This window comes from Myotis myotis, unplaced genomic scaffold (assembly GCF_014108235.1).
Source record: "Myotis myotis isolate mMyoMyo1 unplaced genomic scaffold, mMyoMyo1.p scaffold_m19_p_3, whole genome shotgun sequence".
In the NCBI taxonomy this organism is placed as follows: domain Eukaryota; kingdom Metazoa; phylum Chordata; class Mammalia; order Chiroptera; family Vespertilionidae; genus Myotis; species Myotis myotis.
Genome location: NW_023416335.1, coordinates 175,267,800 through 175,284,259, shown reverse-complemented (window position 1 = coordinate 175,284,259; position 16,460 = coordinate 175,267,800). Strand labels below are relative to the sequence as shown.

Sequence of the window (16,460 nt, the reverse complement as noted above, 5' to 3'; positions counted from 1 at the left end):
ATTTGTGTTCTCTGGAGCAGCGGTCGCCAACCTTTCGGACCTCACAGACCACCAGTGATCCATGGACCACCGGTTGGCGACCGCTGCTCTGGAGGCCCCAGAAATCTGCAAACACGAGTTCTGGAGTAGCTATGCTCACCCCCATCCACAATAAAACATCAGCAGGAATGAGATGGATGGTAACCAAGTGCCATCAGCAGGCCCTGACATTTTCTTCCAGGTCAGTGGTGGAACTGGTTTTAAGGAAAACATACTCACATCTTGGCTCAGCCCTGAGAAGGTTTTCTGAAGCTCCTTGGCAAATTCTAAGTTATGCAGCACTTCTTCGTATTTCTCAACTGCTTCCTACCAAATAGGAGAAGAAAACACCAATTCTGTGAACTTCTGAGTACACATATGTCAAAGTCAAAGTAAGTGCTCCTTAAAAACATAAGAGGAGATTTAAGACTTTATGGATTAGACATTTACTATATCTAATTGGAAAAGTAGAAAGAGTATTTAGAAGATATATAAAGTTAAATTTAAAAATTCAAATTTTATACTAGAAATCTGAGCCATAGTAACAATGCTGATGATATCTATAAAGTCAGAGAGACCTTGGGTTTTTAAGAGCACTGAGCCAACAGGATTCCTGTCAATATTCATTTTACTACTCAAATATATTACACAAGTAGCAAAACTAGAATCACACAGATAAATAAGCAACTTTAAGAAACGTATATTATGGTAGAAGAGACTTATAAACAATTACCTATGACAGGCAAAATTAAATTGTTACAGAAATACTGCAAATTAAGAGACAATTTTTTAAAGATTTCACAGATGAATAAAGATGATAATTAGAGGAGTAGGTTTTTTATAGGACTTAAATACATATGGAAAAACTAAGAGCCAATATGAAACAGAACAAGAAACGTGTCCGACCAGAGAAAGATATATTACAAAGCCTCCATAATCAAAACAGCATAGTATTCCCTTTCTAGATATTTATCTAAAATAAATGAAGACATTATGTCCACATAAAGATGTGTATGCAAATTTATATAGTAGCATTATTTATTATAGCCCAAAATAAAAATAATCCAAATATCCAGCAACTGGTAAATGAATAAACAAAAATGTGATATAAACCATACAAAGAAATACTTGTCGGCAATAATAAAAATGAATTACTGATACAGGCTCTAACATGGATGAACCTCAAAAACATAATTCTAAGTCAAAGAAGCCAGATGTGAAAGAAATACCCAGAAAAGGTAAATTTATAGAGATAGAAAGCAAACAAAAGCACAAAAGGGAACTTGGAAGAGTTTATAAAAATGTTTTAAAACTGGACTGTTGGGACAATTACATAGCTCTACAAATTTACTATGACTCATTGAATTCTATGCTCACAATGGATTAATTTTCTGTTATGTATATGATACCTCAATAATGCTGTTTTTAAAAAAAGTCTGATAATACTAAGTCTTTATAAAGATATAGAGCAATAGGAACTCCAGTATTTGACTAAATGGTACAATAATTTTGGAAAACAGTTGGTCATTTTTACCTATGAAGTTCACTAAAAACTCTGGCACCTGTGTCTCACTTCACATATATAAGATTCATCAAAGTAGCCCCGGCCGCTGTTTCTAAATGGTTAGAGCATCAGCCCTTGCACCAAAGGGTCTTGGGTTTGATTCCTGGTAACGGGAGCGTTCCTGGGTTGCAGGTTCAGTCCCCAGCCCTGGTTAGGGCGCCTGTGGGAGGCAACCAATCAATGTGTTTCTCTCATATTGATGTTCTCTCTTTCTCTCATCTTCCTCCCTCATTTCCTCCCTCCTTCCTCCCTGCCTTCCCACTCTCTCCTCTCTAAAAACCAGTGGTCCAAAGTTGAGCTCTGCATCCCACCATTCCAAAACATTCTTCTTTCCTAGTATTTCCAAGCCCAATACATAAAAGGTTTTGTCATCTATCCAACTGTTCAAGAACTTGCAAACCACGCTTGGCTCGTCCCTCTACTCATACATCCAGTTACCAAGCTATGTTGATTTTACCTCTCAAATCCCACTACTTTACTCAAACCCCTCTGCCACCACCTAGGAAACAGCTCTCATAAATCTCTGACTTAAACTACAGCCAACCCTTATCTGGTCTCCTTACATCCATCTTTACCATCTCCAAAACTTTCTTCACATAGAAAAGGGAAATTTTCAACTACAACATTAAAGATCCTTGTAGTTATTCTCTGCTTCAGACACATCTATAATATTTCTGATGCCCTTAGGAAAAAAACAGTCTTTAAATGCCATACAAGGATCTGCATAACTTGTCTTTCCCCATCCAGGCTCATCCTTCCATCCATATTGGCCTTCTTAGAAAGCCATTTGTAAAAACATTATTTTCCTTCTTGGGACCTTATACATGTTAGCATTTGCCTGCACTGCTCTTTCTCTTTCTCCACTTTTTTTTTTTTTAAATATATTTTATTGATTTTTTACAGAGAGGAAGAGAGAGAGAGAGTTAGAAACATCGATGAGAGAGGAACATCGATCAGCTGCCTCCTGCACATCTCCTACTGGGGATGTGCCTGCAACCCAGGTACATGCCCTTGACCGGAATCGAACCTGGGACCTTTCAGTCCACAGGCCGACGCTCTATCCACTGAGCCAAACCGGTTTCGGCTCTCTTTCTCCACTTTAACTGGCTAAGTAAGCCCTATTCGATTTTTAGGTGTTAACTAAAGCACTTCTTTTTTCAAAGAAGCTGTCCTCAACTCTCCAGACTAGGTTAGATTCCCGATTACACTCTACTGTCATTCTGTACTTTACCTTCACATCCATCACATGTATATTTGCTTATTTCCTGCCTCTCTTCCCCATCACATTATATCTATAAGGACAAGCATCAAATTTGTCCCTTAGGAATTACAACCCTAGCAATAAGCACAATATCTCCCAAAGTAGGTACTTAATATATTTTTGTTGAATAAATAAAAAGTAGTTCAGAACATGATCTCAGACAGCCTCAAATATGCTAAAAATTCTGAACAGAATTTAAACTTTTCAGTAGACTCATATACTGAGATTTCTGTTTCAAGAAAAGAACACTAGGAGAAGTAGAGCTGGTGAATTAGAACAGAAGGTCTCAAGACAAGGAGATTAATTAGGAAGCTTATGTAACATTTAGGTGGCTTGCCTTGACTAGGCCAATAGCAGTGAGACTATAGAAAAGATTCCACATTACTTAGTGAGCTTAGCATTATGCATTAAATATAAAGTAGGGTCAGAGTTTAGCAACAAGGGATGGGCACCAAATCCTAATTCTTTAACAATAAAAACTTTGGTGGAGATGGAAGCATCAAGTACCTCTCTCTTTTTGCTCACGCATTTACTTGAATCTTGGTTCTCCACTTCAAATCCAGACAAAAACCAAAATCGATACTAAAGTTACAAATGGGACTCTAGAAAACATCATTAAGACATTCTTCTTACTATTTCAAAGGAGAAATCTAGGCTTGTGTGCAATCTTAGTGAAATCTTAGCAGTCTATAGCTTAGTCTTTATAGGTTTACTTAAGAGTTATATTATCAAAAGAGGTTACAACAGCCATGCAGATTATAGGAAGCTTTACTTACTATATTACAAAAATTGTTGGATTAGAGGATTACAAACTAAAATTATAACATTTCTAGCCAAAAATATTGAAACTACAGTATCAAACCCATAATACACAGTGAAAGCAATACTTGAAGGAAAATTTACAGCCTTAAATACCAATCAGTGGGGGGGAAGGAAATGAATTAAGCACTCAACTCAGAAAATGAAGCAAATAAACCAAGAAAAGCATAAAGATAAAAGGAAAAGAGAAAAATAAAATAAGTCTAAAATCTGGCTTAATTTTTTTAAACCACTAACTTAAGAGTGAACTGAGGGAATACAACTACACAAAAAATTAGAAACAAACACAAAGTAACACAGAAACATAATTTTTTTTTATTTTGATTTTTATGATTCAATTTTTGTTGTTTACTCATCTTTATTTTTTTAAAGGTATGACTTTTTATTCATTTTTTAAATGTCTTTATTGTTGAAATTATTACATATGTCCCTTTTCCCCCATTGCCCTCTCCCCACCCCAGAATTTTACTTATTTTTTTATTACTTTGCCCCAGTCTTTGCAAATAAATTTTTGAAACTGAATGAAATAAGTAAATTTCAAGGAAAGTTTGGAAAAGTTGACTCCAAAAAAAATCTAAACATAACAATTTCCAAAGAAAAAGTAGAGAATATTACCAAAAAAAACCCACAAAAAACTCAAGCCCCATGCCCACCCCCCAAAGAACAGGCTCAGATAGTTTCACAGAACAATTCAACCAAACTGTAAAGACCATGCATTGTGGAAACACTGACATGATATTAAAAAGGGGTGGATAAATAGGTAGAACACAGTGGATTTTTATGGCAGGGATATTTTGTACAATACTATAAGGGTGGGATACATGCCTTCATACATTTCCCCAAACCCATAGAAAGTACAACACCAAGAATGAACCCGAAACGTAAACTATGGGCTGGGAGTGATGATGATGTGTAAACACAGGTTGGTTTTGTGGGTTATTGTTTTTTAATCTTTATTGTTGAAAGTATTACAGATGTCCCCCATTTTTTCCCATTGACCTCCTCCACACTGCACCCCCCAGGCCTTTACCACACTGTCTGTGTCCATGGGATATGCATATATGCATAGAAGTTCTTTGGTTAATCTCTCCCCACCCACCCACCAACCCCCACCTTCCCTCTGAATTTTTTTTAATAATCTTTTTTTTAATGTTTTTTATTGATTTTTAGAGAGAGAGGGCGGGAGGGGAGAGAGAGAGAAACATCGATGTGAGAGAGAAACATGGATTGCTTGCCTCCTATAAGTGCCCTGACCAGGGATTGAACCCACAACTTGGCATATGCCCTAACCGGGAATCAAACCGACGAATGTTTCGGTGCATGAGATGACACTCAACCAATTGAGCCACACTGGCCAGGGCATAAACATAGGTTTAATTATAATAAGCTATAATGATAATAAATGCACCACTCTAGTAATGAAATGTTGATAGTGAAGGAGGTTGTGCAAACATGGGGTGATGGGTATATGAATTTCTCTATACTTTCTGCTCAATTTTATTATGAACCTGTAACTGCTCAAAAAATAGTCTATTTTTTTTTTTTAAGGAAGAAGCAAAAATAAAGGCCCCCTAAGTATTTATATTAAACTAAGTTATATAGAAAATGGAAAAAGAGAAGGCAGAAAGAAGAATATGTGTTCATTTATATAGGCTTAAAGGAACTCTGAACAGATATATAAGAATCTATTAGCAGTCATTATTTTATAAAATGAAAACTGAACAGAGGAAAGACAGGGTGAATAAAAACTGCATCTTCTTTAATCTTTCCTAATTTCTGGGCTATGTAAATTAGTACCAAATTTAAAACCTAAACTTAGAGCTTCTTAATACTACACTATTGACAGCTATTTTCTGAGAGGTCAGATTATAGGTTTTTCTTCTTCTGACTTAAATGCATTTTCTAAATACCTTAAATATACAATGCTTGTATGAGATGTTATTTCTCAAAAGTAACACAAGCCATATGCTTAATCACATCTAGAAACCTAATATTCAATCATCTTATATTTAGTAAATTTATCCTATATAATAAAAGAGAAACATGTAAAATGACTGTCCCTCCACTATGCTCACCAGCCAATCAGGAGTGAGTATGCAAATTAACCTGCATACACAGGCGCTGGGCAGAGAGCAGAGCAGGAGAGCCAATGGAGAGTGGAGCAGCTTGGGGAAATTGGCTCCCCAAGCCGCCAGATGGAGAGCAGAGAGGGAGAGCTGGCGGCTTGGAGGACTTGGCAGAGTGGGAGGCCATGGGACAGAGACAGAGCAGGAAAGGAAAACCAAGATCGCAGAGAGCACCAGGAATTCTGGGAATAGTAGCTTTGGTGGCAGCCCCAGGACTGGAAGCAGAAGCCCAGAGCACGGGGAGCACCAGGAATTCTGGGAATCGTAGTTCTGGTGGCAGACGGATCTCCTAGACCAGTGATGGTGAACCTATGACACGCATGTCAGAGGTGACACGCGAACTCATTGTTTTGGTTGATTTTTCTTTGTTAAATGGCGTTTAAGTATATAAAATAAATATCAAAAATATAAATCTTTGTTTTACTATGGTTGCAAATATCAAAAAATTTCTATACGTGGCACGGCAGCAGAGTTAAGTTAGGGTTTTTCAAAACGCTGACACGCCGAGCTCAAAAGGTTCGCCATCACTGTCCTAGACACTAGAGCAAAGTGAGCCTGGAGCAAGTTACTGTTGCGGTGGGGGATGGAGGGAAGCAAAGGTGAGAGACATAAGTAAAATCAGAGTGTCTAGGAAAAATTAAAGGGAAGATATCCTAAAACTTCCAGGAAATCTCCACCAATGAAGCAAAGAAAAAAAAATGCCTCCATTATTCTGTGAGCAACAAACCAAACTGAGTTGGGGTCTCAGACAATTCACTCATATGATTGCAAAGTCAGACAGAAACTCCCGGATTGGAGAGGGCCCCCCTGAGGGCTCCCAGATTGAAGAGGGTGCAGATCGGACTGAGGGACCCCCACACACCCCCAGTGCACGAATGTCGTGCACCGGGCCTCTAGTCTTTAATAATAAAAGGGTAATATGCTAATTAGACAGATGTCTTCCAGATGTCATTCTGGACGTCCTTCCTGACCAAGCCAGGGCCAGAGGGAAGCCAGCCCGGGTCCCAGGTGCCTGTGGGTGGCCAGAGGGAGGCCAGCCCATGTCCTGTGTGCCTGCCAGCGGCCGAAGGGTGGAAGCCCAGGTTCCAGGTGCCGGAGGGAAGCTGGTGCCAGCAGCTGGGGGAAGGAAGGCCTACTCTTGCACGGATTTCCACGCATCGGATCCCTGGTATGTAATAACCCACATGCTTACATGCCTACTACACACTATTCTAAGTACTAGGAAAACAGCAGTGAACAGACAAAATTTCTAATGGAAATTACACTGCAAGGGAAGGACAGACAGACAAAATTTTACAGCTTGTCAGAGAAGTGCTTCTATGAAGAAAATTCAAGAAACGAAAGTAGCTAAGGAATGTGAATGGGAAAACAGGTATTGTGTTGTCAAGACAGGCTTACTGGATGACCTTCCAACCAAAAGCAGAAGGAGGGTGGGAACTGAGCTCCCCATCCTTAGCCCCAATATTTGGACATCTGGGGGGGAAAATATCTCAGGCAGAAGGAACAACACATGCAAAAGCCCTGAGGCAGATAGGTGCCTGGGATGTTTGAGGAACAGCAAGAAGGCCAGTGTAACTGGGTTGAAGGTAACAATGGAGAGAAGGATAGGAAAGGCAACAGATGTAAAAGGAAGCAGGGAGCCTATTTTATAGGGCTTTGCAGGCCACAGTAAGGACACGCTGCCACCCTAATGGGAACCAATGGGGACTTTTGAGCAGAGGAATGACCACCTGACCTGCATGTGAACGGGATTACTGAGGCTACGATATTGAGAATAGACTTGGAGAGGGCAGGACAGAAAAACCTGTGAGGAAGCTATTACAGGAATGCAGATGAAAGATGATGTGATTTGGGCCAGGATAACAGAAGCAGAATTTATGAAAAATGGTCAGTTCCTAAATTTATTTTGAAGAACTGATCAAACTTGCTAATGGGCTAGATGTAAAATCCTACATAATAAAAGGCTAATACGCAAATCGACCAAAAGGCGGAAGGACTGGTCGCTATGATATGCACTGACCACCAGGGGGCAGACGCTCAATGCAGGAGCTGCCCCCTGGTGGTCAGTGCACTCCCACAGGGGGAACACCGCTCAGCCAGAAGCTGGGCTCACGACTGTTGAGCACAGCTGTGGTGGCGGGAGCCTCTCCTGTCTCTGTGGCAGCGCTAAGGATGTCCAACTGCCAGCGGCGCCTAAGCCATCACTCGGACATCCCCCGAAGGCTTCCAGACTGCAAGAGGGTGCAGGCTGGGCTGAGGGACCCCCCAAATGCATGAATCTCGTGCACCAGGCCTCTAGTATAAAGAGAAACATGAAAAATTCTCCAAGGTTTTCTGCCAACTCCATCCTAGTCCAGTGATTCTCAACCTTCCTAATGCCGCGACCCTTTAATACAGTTCCTCATGTTGTGGTGACCCCCAACCATAAAATTATTTTCGTTGCTACTTCATAACTGTAATTTTGCTACTGTTATGAATCATAATGTAAATATCTGATATGCAGGATATATTTAGGCAACCCCTGTGAAAGGGTCGTTCGACCCCCAAAGGGGTCGCAACCCACAGGTTGAGAACCGCTGTTCTAGTCCATCAAGCCATTAACTGACATAGCTAAGATAAAGGGGATACAGGTTTTGGTGGGTAGGGTAAAATCTGATGTCAAATAAGCAACTGGACAAAGAAATCTAGAGTTCACAAAATTAATCTATTGGCAAATATAAAATTGGCAGTTGGCAGCATATTTCTCAAAAGAGAAATCAAAGTTAATATTATAGAACAAGTGGTTATAAAGATGGTAAGAATTATTGCGATTAAAGTTTTTCTGGCTGGAGCTCTGAAATATAGCAATGTCCTTAATATATTTTAAAGAGCTATCATGAGAACCACCATCCTTACCCCCCAATATTTCCCCCAAATCAACAATACTACCTTATCAGAACACTTTCTTTAAGGATATTTATACAAAGAAAAGGTTTATCACTCTAAACATTATTGAACACTAGAGGCCCCGGTGCAATAAATTTGTGTACGGGGGGGAGGGGGTGTTTGTCCCTCAGCCCAGCCTGCACCCTCTTGCAGTACGGAAGCCCTCGAGGGATATCCAACTGACAGCATAGGCCCACTTCCCACGGGGAGCAGGCCTAAGCCAGCAGTTGGACATCCTTAGCGCTGCTGCAGAGGCTTATGGCTAAACGGCACTCCCCCTGTGGGAGCACACTGACCACCAGGGGGCAGATCCTGCACTGAACATCTGCCCCCCGGTGGTCAGTGCACGTCATAGTGACCTGTGGTTCCACTGTTCGGTCGATTTGCATATTAGCCTTTTATTATATAGGATACTATGACTACTTAAACAAAGCCATGTTGAGATGTTGGATGTCCAGCTAAGTCCTCTCACAAGCTATGTGAGCACATCATTGTCAGAGCTCACACAATTCAAATCTGTGCCTCAGCAAAACTATAATCTACTACATCACAAAAATTCAAGCCAGTGAAGAAGAGTCAATGTGGCCAGGGGAAGTCCCTGAATACCAGTATCTATGACACACAACCAAAAATCTTCGTTGAGACAATAAAAGACAACAGATGTATAAGCTAGATCAAATAACTTTTAGATTAATTTGTCCCTTCTTAGCCAGTAGATGTGATCAAGTCAAAAAGGTAAACATCAATGAAACATTTTTTTTATTTCCATATTGCAAAAAGTCTCCTCCTCTATATTAGATAAAACTTGCAATTACCAGGTATACCATGGACAAGTTAAACAACATTTTTAAAAATTATAAATAGTCTAATATTTATAGTTAGGTTCAAAAAAAAAAAAAAGCCAGATTTCACTGATCTTTTTTGGCCTATCAAATATTTGGTCTCATCTAGTCTATCTACAGTTTTAATAAGAAAAGGAAACCAGAAAGTCTGACCAAATTATCATAAAATCACTTACCAATTGGTCTGGATTAAGTTGCTCTCCATTTTTCAGGCGATCCTTATAATCTTCCAATTTGAGCTACAAAATAGAAACTTGCATCTATTACAGTCTGATATAAAATTCTCAAGCAAATAAATACTAGACTTTGTTTCTTATGAAAACAGTTACTAAAGTAATCCATCAATCTGCAAAAGTATCATTTTACTACAAAGCACTCAGCAACTGAGTACATGAGTTCTAGTCAGGGGAAAAAATATCACACACAAATGAACATTTGTCTGGTATTACAAAAGTAATAAAATGGTTTTTTTCTCTTAATAGCCTCTCTACATGTTTAGACTACAAAGACTTAACTAGGTAATCATATGCCCTTAACCAAGTGGTGCCCAGTCAGGGCAATATGTCCCCCAGGGATATCTGGCAATGTCTGGACATACTTTTGGTTATCACAACTTGGGGACTGGCAGACAGGTGGAGCATGCTACTGGCATTTTGTGGGTAGACACCAGAGATGTTGCTAAACATCCTACAATTCATAGGACAGCCCCACACATCAAAGAATTATCCAGCCTCAAAAGTCAACAGTGCTGACCCTAGCTGGTTTGGCTCAGTGGATGGAGCATCAGCCTGTGGACTGAAGGGTCCCAGGTTCGATTCCAATCAGGGGCACATGCCCAGCTTATGGGCTCAATCCCCAGAGTGGGGTGTGCAGGAGGCAGTTGATCAATGATTCTCTCTCATCATTGATGTTTCTATCTCTCTCCCTCTCCCTTCCCCTCTGAAATCAATAAAAAAATATATATATTTTTTAAAAAGTCAATAGTGCTGAGGCTGAGAAACCCTACTCGAACCTCATGCGTAAACCGTTAGTCACCTGTTGAGTTTTGTGGCATTTGTTGGATAAAAAACTTCCTAATGGAAGTATAGAAATGTAAAAGATTTCTTTTCTAGCATTATAGTAGCCTCAAACTGAAGCTATTTTTATATTAAATTTGATATTTAAGTAAACACACAACAAATAAATTGCATTTATTGTCCCCATGAAAATTACATGGCCCATGATGGTATTCTAAAAGAACACTTAGACTCCTCCCCATTTGGCTTTATAGCTTTAAAATGTTTTCTCAGAAGCTTGAAACAAAAGCTTTGGTATTGTCAGATAGGTATTCAAAGAGATAGTATCATGAAGCCAGAGAGGATAAGTATACCTGCACACATAGTTCCTCCATCAGTAGATCTTGCTTTGAATAGGTCCTGCCCTGACTAGTTTCCAACAGTGGCAGGGAATTTGTGCTGACCGAGGCACACTCACCTTATCACTCTGGTGATCAACTCTATGCATTCAAAAGACAACTGGCAAGAACTAGCGCTACACAGAAGCTACTCATAACTGGCCCTTCTTCACTATGTTCCTGGGTATATTTTTTAAAATTAAAAAAAAAAAATTTTAGAAGGAAAAGAAACAATCAGACTTTTTTTTAAAAAAATCTCTTCTCACTCCTCCATTACAAACAACTTTCCTAAGGTTTAACTAGGTCTTGGCATAAAAATATTGAAGAGTTCCTAGGTCAGAGGGTGAATGACTCACCTTATCATCACGAGCAAAGAGAATCGTGACACAACAAAGCAACGTGCAGCACTGTTCCACAGGCTACATGACTCAGGAAATGAGGAATGATGTGGAGATCTTTACATCAGCATCTACTGTAACCTTAGGCTGAGTATAACCTCAGAGTCCCTTTGCAAGGCTCTCTACAATGCTTTCACCCACCAATCTTAAAGGATCACCTGGCAACCCAGAAATTAGTGCTGAAACATTTTCTGGCTCCACCATCATTAAAGCTTCCAATGACTGCAGCATCTATACTGCAATATCAACTGCTGCAGAAAGTCACACGGGAAACGAGCTAAAAAAAATCAGGCAATCTCTGAAAAGAAACATCACTACTACACTCAAGGAATTAACCTGACTTAAAGTAGCTAGCTCTTCAAACATTTCAACAGTAGCATGCATAATGTTACTATGAAGAATATTTGTATTCAGTCATGCTGACAAATCAAACAGAACATGTTTAATATATCCAATATTTAGCCTGCTTGTATGTTTTCAGCCAGCTAAATCCCAAGGTTAGTTAAATCTCTGGGAAGTAATCTATGAGCCCTGATAAAAAGCCAAAATGTCAGTTCCTTAACCCTTACCTAAAATGGTGCATATGCCTATATGCCTGGCTAGGAGAAAGGGAAGAAAAAAAAAAAGTTACCTTCTTTTTCTCGATGTTTCTAATTTTGTGTTTAAGGCATATGAGTCCATTGTCAATGTAGGTCTCATATGCTTGAGAAGGAGAGGCCGCGGACCGGAGAGGAGACTGCAAGGGGCTCAGGGCCCGCTGGCTTTCCCCAAGGCTGTGGTTCACTTGGGGCTTGGCCGACTTCATAGTCCCCTCCCTTCCCTCCTCCGAATGGCCTGAAGGTGTCTGGTAATCAAAATGCGATGAAGAGAACTGCACCATTGAAACAGCTGATCCTGAAGGAGGGAAGGGGGAAAAGTTCAGTATCAAAGTAAATTAGGACTAGAGGGGCCCATCCGGGGTTCCCCTTCCGGGAAACAGACCCACTCCCTCGAAATTCTCCTCCACAGAAGCGAAGAGTGATGGTTCAGCGCCCAGTGATGGTTCTGAGGCTGCGCCTCCATCTCCCTGCGCGCAAAGGAATCAGCGCCAAGGACTAGCACCTTTACCAGGCAAGACCGACAACACGGGGAATGTTTCCAGAAACTCCGTTTTCCACACACGAGGAAGGACTGCTGCTCAAGCAATGGCTGCAGAGCTTTCTCATGACAGCAGTCTGCATTCTGAAGAATGTCTATGGTCCGCTGATGACACAAAGAAAATAAGCTTTCCCCTCTTTACACTATCCCTCGCCACCAGCCTGAAGCCCAATCATTGACAACAACATGAAGAATGAAGAATGAAAAAGAAAGAAAGAAAGAAAGAAAGAAAGAAAGAAAGAAAAAAAGAAAGAAAGAAAGAAAGAAAGAAAGAGAAAGAAAGAAGAGGAAAGAAAAGAACTAAAAAAACAAAACAAACAAACCAGAACACAATTTTTTTAGAACTCTCACTAACTGAAAAGTAGCTTCTTGAGCGAGGCTAACTTCCCTTTGCTCTGCGGCCAGCAAGGCAAGTCCGTCGCCACTGCACGTTTGTAGCGAGGAACTTACTCTCTCGGGCTACCAGCGCCCTAAACGGTTTTCTGTTTTGTTGAAACTAACCCATAACTACACCCAACCACTGGCTAAGGGGTCATCTTGGGGAGCCTGACCCGGCCCCGGTGAGTGGCCTTCGCACACGCCTCGTCCCGCGCATCGGAGGTGTCCCTCCCACCCCCTCAGGAGCATCCCCAAACTAAGGGCATGACCAGCCCCATGCGTGTCCGCGCTGATCCCCGCCTCCACCCGCCGCACTAGGCGCCCCGGGGACACCGACCCCCGCCCTTCCCCCAGCCCTCGGGACGCCCAGGCACCAGCCCGGGCCACTTCTGCAGGCGCCCCACAGGAGGAGCACCCCGAGAAAAACCCAGGACCACCGCCGGGAGGGCCCCGCCCGGGGGATGCCGAGCCGCCCCCTACCTCCCGGCGGCCGGGGCCGCCCAGCCCTGCCCACCCTGCCAGGCCAGCCGCCCCCTCCAGCCGCCGCAGCCCGGCTTCACCTCCGCAGGCCGCTGCGGGTGCCGCAGCCCGGGCCGGCCTCCGAAGTCGGGCGGGAGCCAGGAGAGCTCCGTCGGTGGACCGGCGCCACCCGGCCCGGCGTCTGCTCCCGGCTCCCTCCTCTCGGCTCCCGGGCCAGCTGGCGGCGTCTACGGCGCCCGGCGCTCGCCGACTCAGCGCTCCCTCCCAGGCCGGCGCGCTGAGCCGCGCGTGGCTTATATAGGCGCGCCCTCCCGCCCCCCGCCCCCCACGCGCCCGCTCGCGCAGCCCCGTGCGGTCCGACACCGCCTCCTCCCGTGCCCCCGCCGCGGCCGCAGCAGCAGCAGCCTGGCCCCGGGGGCGTTTGCTCCAGGTCCAGCCGCGGCGGGAACGCGATCGCGAGTGGGCGCGGTCTCCCCGCGTTTGCGCAGGTTTGAGGGCGCGAGGTAGAGCCGGTATGAAACCCAGAGCCGACCCGCCGTAGACCCCCAAGGTCCTGCGGGACCTTGCTGATTGCAAACCGGAATCACTGCATGTGCGACCTTGAACAGGTGATTTCGATCATTCGGTAAAGGCCACAGGCCCTTTGCGGAATTGCCAGTTCAACGGAGCTGGAGCCTCTGGTGGTGTAGGTGGGCACTCTTGAAATGCAAGGGTGCCTTTGCCCCCACCTCTGACCCCACCCCAACCCCCCCCCCCCCTCCGTCAGTCCATCCTTGACTCAGCCTCTAAGAGCAGAATGCCCCAATATTGCCATAAACACGGAGTGGGAGGCCGTTTTATTTGCTGCTTTGAAACAGAGGAATTGGCACTCAGAGAAAAAAAACTGATAGAAATCTTGGTAAGGTTGCATAAAATTAAGAGAAAAGGCTGGAAATACATCAGTGTTTCTAAAGGAAGGGATGGTGTTTCTCATACCGAACGAATAAGAGGGGGAGGGAGGCAGTACCACCCAGCAATACTTGGGCCCCAATATGTGTCCAGCTATTACACCAAATAGAATTGTTTTGGTTCTGTCCCTGAGACTGATAAAAATTATTTAGACTGGCAAGAGAAGAACAGAGAAAACTCAGAACTATAATCAAGGAAACAAAGGTCCAAGTTTCAAAAGTGTTGGCTGAGTCCACACAAAAATCATCACGATGTTTAGCATTTCTTGATAGAGTATTTTTCCCGTGATTATCTGTGTTCGTTTCAGTCCCTAGTGATATAATGTACCTTAATGTTGCATTTTTGCTTTGAATCTCTGAATCCCATATGTGTCCTTGAGGGCCAGGCAAATATTAGATTGTTGATTTGTTTCATTGTTTATAACCAGAGAAAGAAGTGAAGATACTGAGAATGAGGGCAGGAAAGCTGTACGCTCACCCTTGAGGAAAATCAAAACAGTGGGCATAGCTTTAAAAAAAAAAAAAATGTGAAGGACAACTTTCTCATCAATAAGCCCAAAGTCACAGCACAGGTTATACCTATTGTAGCCTGATTTAATAATGACCCTAAAGAAGGTATTTCAGTTATATTAATCATGAAATGTTTGCCTTCTGATTGACCCAAAAAAACTACCCCTTGGTTCATATAGATCTAGCCATAGACCCTAAATATTCCACTACATAGAATAATTCTGAATAAATCTATACAGATTTATTTCCAAACATAGATTCAGAAAATGAATCAAGAAAGAATGCAAAAGCATGCCTGGCCAGTGTGGCTCAGTGATTGAGCATCAACCCTTGAGCCAAGAGGTGTCCCAAATGATCCATGTTCTGATCAGGGCAGGTGCCCTGGTTATGGGCTGGATCCCCAGTAGGGGGTGTGCAGGAGGCAGCCAAACAATGTTTCTCTCTCATCGATGTTTCTATCTCTCCTTCTCTCTCCCTTCCTCTCTCTCTAAAGAATCAATAAAAACATATTTTTTTTAAAAAAGGAAGAATGCACCTTTCTCTGCCATCGAGGTACACGCGTTCACTTCTCCTTCACCGTGTCTTCCCAGAAGACTTTCAGGATCATGAGGTACCTGGCCAAGAAACAAAAGCAGAATCGGCCCATTCCCCAGTGGATTTGGATGAAAACTGGTGATAAAATCAGGTACAACTCGAAGAGGAGACATTGGAGAAGAACCAAACTGGACCAATGAGAAATCACACATGAGAGATTACTCACATGCTGTATCCAGGTTGCCTACACCCTTAAGTGATTGAAAAGATGCTACTGTCTGGACAGTTGGGGCATTTTAATTAGAAGATTAATGAACTTGTGATTTTGCTCTGTTGATTTTTTTCCCCTGAAATAGGTTGGTTCAGTAATAAATGTGTGAGATCTTTAAAAAAAATAAAGAAAGAAAGAAAGAATGCAAAAGCAAAAATAATTAAATTTCAAGCTCAATAAGGTGAAGTCTGTATAAGCATAGCATAACATTTATAGGAGATTGTGTCTCAGTAGATAATGTTGCTCTCCTTCCCCTTGTAACCATCCCCACAAAACTGAGGAAATCAAGGACTTTCTGCTCGCAGCCAAGCAAAAGGATGCCAAGTCTGTTGAGATTAAGAAAAATAAGAATAATGTGAAGTTTAAAGCTGAATGCAGCAGGTACTTTTATACCTTGGTCATCACAGACAAGGAGAAGGCTGAGGAACTGAAGCATCCCTCCCTCTCTTCTCTCCCCACATCCCCCCAGGCAGTGAAGGAGCTAAGATGGGTCAGGCACGTTGCTTTGCACTATATCTCACACACACACACACACACACACACCTTTTTATTTTAAAAAGCTGACAATGTCCTCTTTTTTCTTAAAAATAATTACTCATTTAATTTTAAAAGTACTTTTGAGTTAGATAAACATACTTTTCCATGTTGCTTATATAGACCAATTTTTTCTTTCTAAGAATCTGATAAATTTAAAAGTAGCAATTATTGTCCAGCCAGTGTGGCTCAGTAGTTAAGTGTCAACCTATGAACCAGGAGGTCATGGTTCAATTCCTGGTCAAGGCATATGCTAGGGCCATCGGCTCACTCCCCAGTGTGGGGTGTGCAGGAGGCAGCAGATCAATGGAAGTCTCATCATT

The 16,460-nt window shown here is 42.3% G+C and overlaps 1 protein-coding gene and 1 long non-coding RNA gene across 10 annotated transcripts in view; one reads left to right on the top strand and one right to left on the bottom strand.

Moving 5' to 3' along the window:
- Positions 1–13,597, bottom strand: part of CAPRIN2 (caprin family member 2) — a 45,106-nt gene extending 31,509 nt beyond the window's left edge. For 5 of the 9 annotated variants that reach the window (XM_036300844.1, XM_036300845.1, XM_036300848.1 and 2 more), the window contains exons 1-4: positions 13,422–13,553; positions 11,978–12,240; positions 9,732–9,794; positions 259–345 (exon numbers count right to left, since the gene is read on the bottom strand). In XM_036300844.1, the coding sequence (XP_036156737.1) occupies positions 259–345; positions 9,732–9,794; positions 11,978–12,226 (399 nt within the window). In that variant the 5' untranslated portion in view covers positions 12,227–12,240; positions 13,422–13,553. Of the gene's footprint in view, positions 1–258; positions 346–9,731; positions 9,795–11,977; positions 12,241–13,421 lie in introns of all 9 variants that reach the window. The other 4 variants (XM_036300846.1, XM_036300847.1, XM_036300851.1 and 1 more) reach the window with 1 other exon arrangement.
- A 169-nt stretch (positions 13,598–13,766) lies between these two features.
- LOC118651660 lies at positions 13,767–15,543 on the top strand. Its single transcript, XR_004966315.1, has 2 exons — positions 13,767–13,949; positions 15,323–15,543. It is a non-coding gene; the product is annotated as an uncharacterized LOC118651660 (long non-coding RNA).
- Positions 15,544–16,460: the final 917 nt, after the last annotated feature.